Raw genomic sequence first — 8,078 nt, 5'->3', positions numbered from 1 at the left:
TGGCTGGCGCCTTAGCCGGTTGAGCTATAGGCGCCGAGCCATAAGTTTTTCTTAATCTCTCCTTTATGCTACCTTCTAACTCCCATCTCCCAATGTTAACCAACATTTCCCTGTATGTTCTGACACTCTTCCTAAATACAAGAATTACAATGATCTATCTTTAAACAGATCCCTCTATTCTAAAACATCCAATGTAGATGGGTAAGCTTCAGAAGACTCTTCTGTAACAGGATATTGCAATAAAACAATCTAGGAAGGGATGATGGCACACCTCTTCTTCCCAAAGAGATCTTGGATGTTCCTACGATGTGGTGAAGAATGGTGCAGTTAACAAAAAAACTTCCTTCCACAAACACAGTATTCTCTTCTTAAATTCCTTTCCTTCCTTGAACTCTCTTAACCTCTACTCTGTCCTCAACACTCTAAAAGCATGAATACCTGCCTCTTTCCCTATATCCTACTTCTCACTCCCAGCGCCCACAAAGGAAACAGGTGTCAACAAGGCTGAAACTCTAGAACAGATTCTGGCACTGGTAGCGGGGAGAAACACTGGGAATGAAGTGCAGATTGCTCTTGTTTTCATTAATGGACAATTTACGTAAGTACCTAATTGAGGTGTTGTGGAAAGGCTCTTTGGGAGAGGAAAAAGCAAGATCTCAACACACCAAGAGAAAGGATAAAAAGAGGGAATTAAAAAAAATTTTTTTTTAAAGTTTTGGGGTTTTTTTTTTGCTTTTATTTTATTTAATGGAAACAGAGTCTCACTTTGTGTCCTTCAGTAGAGTACATAGCTCACAGCAACCTCTGCCAACCCCTGGGTCCCTGGGTTTAAGTGATTCTCTAGCCTCAGCCTCCCATGTAGCAGGGATTGCAGGCGCCTGCCAGAACACCCGGCAATTTTTGGTAGAGTCGGGGTCTCACTCTGGCTCATGCTGGTCTCCAATCTCTGAGCACAGGTGATCTGCCCGCCTTGGCCTCCCACATCGCTGGGACAACAGGCGTGAGCCACCACAACCGGCCTAAAACTTTTTTAAAAGACTCTAACTTTATCATTTTGCATAAAAAGTTTTCAAGAGCTATTAGCATAGGTTTGGAATAACAGGGTTTATCTTTTTCTTTTTTTTTTTTTTTGAGACAGTCTTACTTTGTTGCCCTGGGTGGAGTGCTGTGGTGTCATGGCTCAGAGCAATCTCAAACTCCTGGGGTCAAGTGATTCTCTTGCCTCTACCTCCCAAATAGCTGGGACTACAGGTGCCCACCACAACGCCTTGCTATTTTTAGAGAGAGGGTCTTGCTCTGGCTCAGGCTGGTCTTGAACCTGTGAGCTCAGGCAATCTACTGACCTGGGCCTTCCACAGTGCTGAGATTACATGAGTGAGTCACTGGGCCCAGCCAATGAGTTCTATAATAAGCTTTATCTTTTGAGCCTCAGTTTCTTCATCTGTAAACTGCTGTTACTAGTTAACACTTTTTTTTTTTTTTGAGACAGAGTCTCATTATGTCGCCCTGGATACAGTGCTGTGGTGTCACAGCTCACAGCAACCTCAAACTCTCGGGTTTAAGTGATTCTTTTGCCTCAGCCGCCCAAGCAGCTGGGACTCTAGGAGCCTGCCACAACGCCTGACTATTTTTTGTTGTTGTTGTTGCAGTTGTCATTGTTTTAGCAGGCCCAGGCTGGGTTCGAACCCTCCTGCCTCAGCGGATGTAGCTGGCACCCTAAGGGCTGAGCTACATGCACTGAGCCACTAGTTAACACTTTCATCTCACAGGGTTATTGTAAGGATCAGATAAAATAAATGGAATAATTAGCACATGGAAAGCTAACTGCAGAATGCCTAGAACATATCTACACTAAAAAATGCTAGGTTAAGAGAGACTTGATTCCTCATTTTCTTTTACAAACATAAATTTTGTTGAAGATTTTATTGTAAAATGATGTGTATAAGTTTATTCAATTCGTTCATTTAACACTTCAACCTAGAAACAGAGGCTACCTTAGAATACCGATTTAATTAAAATCAGAGCAACCAGAGGCAGGTTTTATGCTAAAGTACAACTTTACTGAAAAATATTAAGGAGTCGTTATATTGAGAGACTGTTATGAAACCTTTCAAAAATAATGAAAATTCAACTAATGACACGTAGCTATTACTTTGAAATGTAAGTCACCATTTGTTCTTTTTTCTTGTACTACAGTACTTTCATTAAAAAGCTTATTAAGGCACAGCTTCTTCGATATCAAAACCTTTTGGAAACCTGGCTCAGAGGAAGTCATACTTTGTTTACAATGTTTAAAAGGATCCGTGTGGTCACTCTGGGACAACTGTCACTGTCATCAGGACATCTGGGTGTCTCACAGTGACTTGGGTCATGCAAAAGTGTGGGGGAAGGCTGGAGTCTGAAACAAAGTCGACAACCAGGGTGCCCTGAATAGGGATAGAGGTTTATAGAGAATCCTAGATGAGGCTCTGATCTGCGGGGAAGCAGCCTCTTGGGGGAGATTAACTTTGGGGGTGCACTGTTCCTTCCTGCAAGGGACGCAGGTGTTGCCCTTCCCGACCACCCCACCACTTTCTTCTCGGAGCCGCCGCCCCTTTCCCCCAGCTCCGATTACCTTTCTCATCCTCGTCGATGCGCAGGGCAATGGAGATGTACTCGAAGGCCTGTTTGTGGAAGGCTCGGACGCTCTCGGTCTCACCGCCTGGCACCGGCGCCGGGGGCGAGGCCGAAGACGGTGTCGGAGCGGCCCGGGAGCTCCTCTTGGCTGCCATGAGGGCGCGGGAGAAGCGCTGGCAAAGCCACACGAAGAGGAGCCCCAGGTGGAAGGCGACCAGACGCAGCAGCGCGAAGCCTACGAAGAGCGGGTAGGAGAAGTAGTACAGGTTCTGCTTATGCGGCGACTCGCGCGCAGGGGCCCGCCCGGCGGCGGGAGGGGCGGGGGCCAGGCAGGGAGGCGGAGGCCTGGGAGGCACCGGGCTGCTGGGGCCGCCGGAGCCTTTCTTTTTCCCTCGTCCACCCGGAGAATTCATTCACAACTCCCACTGCCGCCGCCGCCATAACCCGCCTCCCGCAGACCGACGGGGACCAAAGGACGGCGACGGCCACTGCGACGGCTAGGGCCACACACGCCCGCGCGCCGGCCGGCCGCGAGAGCTCGGCACCTTCACACACTGTCCGCCGGCCCCGCCCCTTTCTCCTTCCGCGCTCAGGAGCACAACCCGGTCTCCTTCTCCAGCTGTCGAAGGCTCCAGCCCCTCCCTCCCTCTGTCCTCTCAGCCGCCTGATAGCTCCGAGCGGCCGCCGCGCACGCGCACGTTCTCCTGTGTCTTTCTCCGGCGCGCGCACGCCGCCGTCTTTGTTGACCTGGGCTCTCGTGCGCGTGTGCGGCGCTCGCCGCTCGCCGCCCCCCTCCCCGAGGAACTACAATTCCCAATGTGCAGTTCGGCTCCCATCGGCCCAGCTCTCCGTCGCTGCGCCGAGTTCTTTGCCTCCGGACTGCCCCGGGGGAACCTAGGTGCCCAACCCACGCGGGGGAAATTGCGGCTTGGGGTAGATAAGCTAGGTCGCAGGCCCTATATTTTTGTGTCGTTGTTTTCTTACATTTCTTTCATCATTTTCTGCCAAGGGACCCAGATCTTCTTCAAACGATAATTGATCCATCTAAGAAGAAATGCGTATCAGTCTTATCATGCGTATCTGATGCGTATCAGAATTTATTTTTTATTTTTTTAGAGACAGGGTCTCACTATATTGCCCAGGCTGGAGTGCATTGGCTATTCACAGGCGCGATCCCCACTACTGATCAGCACAGGAGCTTTGACCTGCTTTTTCCTACCTGGTCCGGTTCACTCCTCCTTAGGCAACCTGGTGGTCCCCACTCCCGGGAGGTCACCATATTGATGCCCAGCTTAGTGCGGACACCCAATCGGCATAGCTTACTACAGCTCGGAACTCCTGGACTCAAGCGATCCTCCTGTCTCAGCCTCCGGAGTAGCTGGGACTGCAGGCACGTGCCACCGCGCCGGGCCAGTCTATGAATTATTATTTGAGAGGAAAATGGTTGTAGAGACAAACTCAGGTCACGCGCAAACAAAAAATGTTAGCTCAATATGATGGGGTCAACGAATCCAGAGGTTTGAGACTACATTAGCAAGCGTTTCGATGTCTAATCTGTAGAAATAATTTATTTGAATAGAGAATTTTAAGTTTCTATTTTATTTTATTTTTTGAGACAGAGTCTCACTTTGTCACTGTCAGTAGACTGCCATGGCATCTTAGCTCACAGCAACCTCAAACTCTTGGGCACAAGCAATCCTCTTGCCTAGGCCTCCTGAGTAACTGGGACTACAGGTACCCACCACAACTCCGGGCTATTTTTTAGAGGCAAGGGGTCTCGCTCGTACTCTGCCTGATCTCCACCTCCTGAACTCAGGCAATCCACCCGCCTGGGCCTCCTAGAGTGCCAGGATTACAGGCATGAGCCACCAAGCCTGGCCCAAGAATTTTAGGTTTTGCATAGTAGTAACCATCCTGTAGTTTACTGAAGAATCAACACTGTGCCACCACTTTTTTAATCTACTAGACATCTCCTCCTTTGAGGAACTACCTATTCATCTCTATTCCTTGTATTCTAATGAGTTGCAAGCACAAAACCCAGATCACCATGGTGAGAAACACTAGGTCAATCAGACTGTCCTGGGATCTTGGATGGAGATGCCCTGAGAGAAAAGGCAGTTGGAACCCAGTACTCTATAAAGAGCTGGTCCATGAGTTCATCACACTGAGATTCTCCAGACCTACTGGGTTTCTGACTATTCACTTGATAACCTAGCCAATACAACAAACTATTCAGTCTCTATTTCTCTTCCTCTTTCCCCTTTCCCTCTTTTTCCCTTTCCTTCTCTATTTCTTATCTTTTTCCCCTCTTTTTTCTTTTTTTACTTGAGTTATTCGTAATTGTTTCTTGTTGGCTAAAATTAAGAAATCCTAACTGATACAAAGTCTCCGTTGTTTGCAAAGTGAGGTTTACATATGACTCACAAGAGCTCCCAAGAATCTCCACATTCTGCTACAACTACATCTAATTATTCCCCACCAATACTCTCCTACAAATATCATAAGCTACTGCAAAAATGTCCTGCTCCATGTTTCCCTCCTGCAGCTCCCACTTTTCCGCCTCTGTGCTTATGCTAGTTCCTCATTCTGAAATGCTATCTTTCAAATGTATTCATTTGTTTTCCTGACTTCTCCACAATACTTTGTCTCTTTATGACCATGGTATTTCCCCTGCCAGGTAAAGTATCTGACTTCTCTCTTTTGAATCCCATACTATTTGTGTGACTTCTATTATACAGTATTTATACATATACTGTGTAAAAAAGATGTATGTAACTTACATGTACAATGTAAAGAAAAGTAATAAATCATATCCAGTTTAAGAAAAATTAACCAGGCTCGGTGCCCATAGCTCAGCGGTTAGTGCACCTGCCACATACACCAAGGCTGGCAGGTTTGAACCCTGCCTGGGAATGCCAAACAATGACAACTGCAACTAAAAAAATAGCTGGGCATTGTGGCAAGTGTCTGTATTGCCAGCTACTTGGGAGGATGAGGCAAGAGAATCGCTTAAGCTCAAGAGTTTGAAGTTGCTGTGAGCTGTGACATTATTGCACTCTACCAAAGGTAACATAGTGAGGCTCTGTCTCAAAAAAAAAAGAAAGAAAGAAAGAAAGAAAAAAGAAAAATTAACGAGTAAGCGCTTGAGAGGCCAAGGAGAGTGGATTGCCTGAGCTCACAGGTTGGAGACCAGCCTGAGCCAGAGAGAAACCTCATCTCTAAAGATAGCCGGGCACTGTGGAGATGCCTACAATCCCAGCTACTTGGAAGTCTAAGGCCAGAAAATTGCTTAAAGAGTTTGAGGTTGCTGTGAACTATGATGACATAGCACTCTACCGAGGATGACAAAGTGAAACTGTCTCAAAAAAAAAAAAGGGAGAAAGAAAGAAAGACAAATTGGGTGGCGCATGTGGCTCAAAGGAGTAAGGTACTGGCCCCATATGCTGGAGATGGCAGGTTCAAACCCAGCCCCTGCCAAAAAAAAAAGAAAGAAAGAAAGAAAGAAAGAAAAGAAAAGACAAATTAACCACCTCCTTGAAACACTCTGTAATCACAACCTCCTTCCCCCCTCTGGAGGAAGATGCTATCCTGAATTTTGTATTCTTTGAATACAAAGAATTTGTCATTCTTTCACCTTTTAGTCTGTAAGGTACTTATTTATTTTCCCAAAACATTAAGGGGGTACAAGTGTTTTATTTTTGTTGTTTTTTAACATGGCTTGAGTCATGGCTGTAAATCTGCTTATCACCTGAATAGTGTTCATTGTACCTGTTAGGTGGGATTTTGCCCCCTCCAGTCCCCTTCCTCTGCTTGATTTCCAATGACTTTTGTTTCCCTCTGTGCTCTCGTATGCCAATCCCTAAGTTCCAATTTGTTAGAGAGTGCATGTGGGGTTTTTTTTTTCATTCTTGAGATACTTTGCTTAGGATAATGGTCTACAATTCCTCCAAATTGCTGCAAAAGACCTTAATTCATCCTTTTTGTGGCTGAGTAGTACTCCATGGTATACATATATTCCATTTTGTTAATCTGCTCATGAATTGATGGACACTTGGATTGATTCCATATCTTTGCAATTGTGAATTGTGCTGCAACAAACATTTATATTCAGGTGTTCTTTTGATAAAAATGACTTCTTTTCCTTTGGGTAGATATCCAGTAATAGGATTACTAGATTGAATGGTAGGTCTATTTTTAGTTCTCTGAGAAATCTTCATACTGTTTTCCACAGGAGTTGAACTAATTTGGAGTCCCACCAAATTAGTCTTGTGTTGCTTTCTCTCTGCCTCTAAGTCAATATCTATTGTTTTTGGAGGGTTTTTTTTTATGTTATTTGTTTTGTTTTTGTTTTTGTTTTTGTTTTTTTGCAATTTTTGGCCAGGGCTGGGTTTGAACCCACCACCTCCAGCATATGGGGCCAGCGCCTTACTCCTTTGAGCCGTAGGCGCCGCCCTGTTTTGTTTTTTGAGACAGTCTCACTCAGTCCCCCTGTGGTAGAGTGCTGTGACATCATAGCTCACAGCAACTGCAAACTCCTGGACTCAAGTGATCCTCTTGTCTCAGCATCCTGAGTAGCTGGGACTACAAGCACCCACCACAATACTTGACTAGTTTTTCTATGTTTAGTTGAGACAGGGTCTCACTTTGCTAAGGCTGGTCTCAAACTCCTGAGCTCTGGCAATCCTCCTGCCTCTGCCTCCCAGAGTGCGGGATTACAGGACTGAGCCACCATACCTGGTCAGCTTTGGACTTTCTGCTATAAGCCATTCTGACAGGAGTAAGGTAATAGATATCTCATGGTGGTTTTAATCTGTATTTTCTTGATTAGTGATGTTGAACATTTTTGTGTACGTTTGTTGGTCATTTACCTATCTTCTTTATTTTTTTTTAATCAGAGTCTTAACATGTCAACCTCAGTAGAGTACTGTGGTGTCACAGCTCACAGCAACCTCAAATTCTTGGGCTCAAGCAATTCTCTTCTCTCAACCTTCCTTGTAGCTGGGACTATAAGCATCCGCCACAGTGCCTGGCTATTTGTTTGTTTGTTTGTTTAGCAGGCTCGAACCCGCCAACCCGGTGCATGTGGTTGGTGCCCTAACCGTGAGCTATGGGCGCCCAGCTGCCTATCTTCTTTTGAAAAACTTCTCCTCATGTCTTCTGCCCACATTTTTTTTTTTGGAGACAGTGTCCAACTTTGTCATCCTCAGTGGAGTGTCCTGGCTTCATCATAGCTCAGAGCAACCTCAAACTCCTGGGCTCAAGCAATCCTTCTGCCTCGCCCTCCCTAGTAGCTGGGACTACAGGCTCCCACCACAATGCCCAGCTAGTTTTTAGAGACAGGTATACTCAGGCTGGTCTATAACTCTTGAGCTCATGCAATCCACTCACCTTAGCCTCCTAGAGTGCTGGGATTATATGAGCCACCTTGCCTGGCCTCTTTTGCCCACTTTTTGGAGTGGTTT

The 8,078-nt window shown here is 46.0% G+C and overlaps 1 protein-coding gene across 2 annotated transcripts in view; it reads right to left on the bottom strand.

Moving 5' to 3' along the window:
* SPAST (spastin) overlaps window positions 1–3,243 on the bottom strand; it is a 62,439-nt gene extending 59,196 nt beyond the window's left edge. For both annotated transcript variants that reach the window (XM_003787512.3, XM_023511890.1), the window contains exon 1: window positions 2,615–3,243. In XM_003787512.3, coding sequence (XP_003787560.1) covers window positions 2,615–3,029 — 415 coding nt within the window. In that variant the 5' untranslated portion in view covers window positions 3,030–3,243. The remainder of the gene's footprint in view (window positions 1–2,614) is intronic.
* Window positions 3,244–8,078: the final 4,835 nt, after the last annotated feature.

This window comes from Otolemur garnettii, unplaced genomic scaffold (assembly GCF_000181295.1).
Source record: "Otolemur garnettii isolate 467f Iridium unplaced genomic scaffold, OtoGar3 scaffold00022, whole genome shotgun sequence".
Lineage (NCBI taxonomy): Eukaryota > Metazoa > Chordata > Mammalia > Primates > Galagidae > Otolemur > Otolemur garnettii.
The sequence above is the reverse complement of the archived record's forward strand: the minus strand, read 5'-3'. Positions and strand labels throughout refer to the sequence as shown.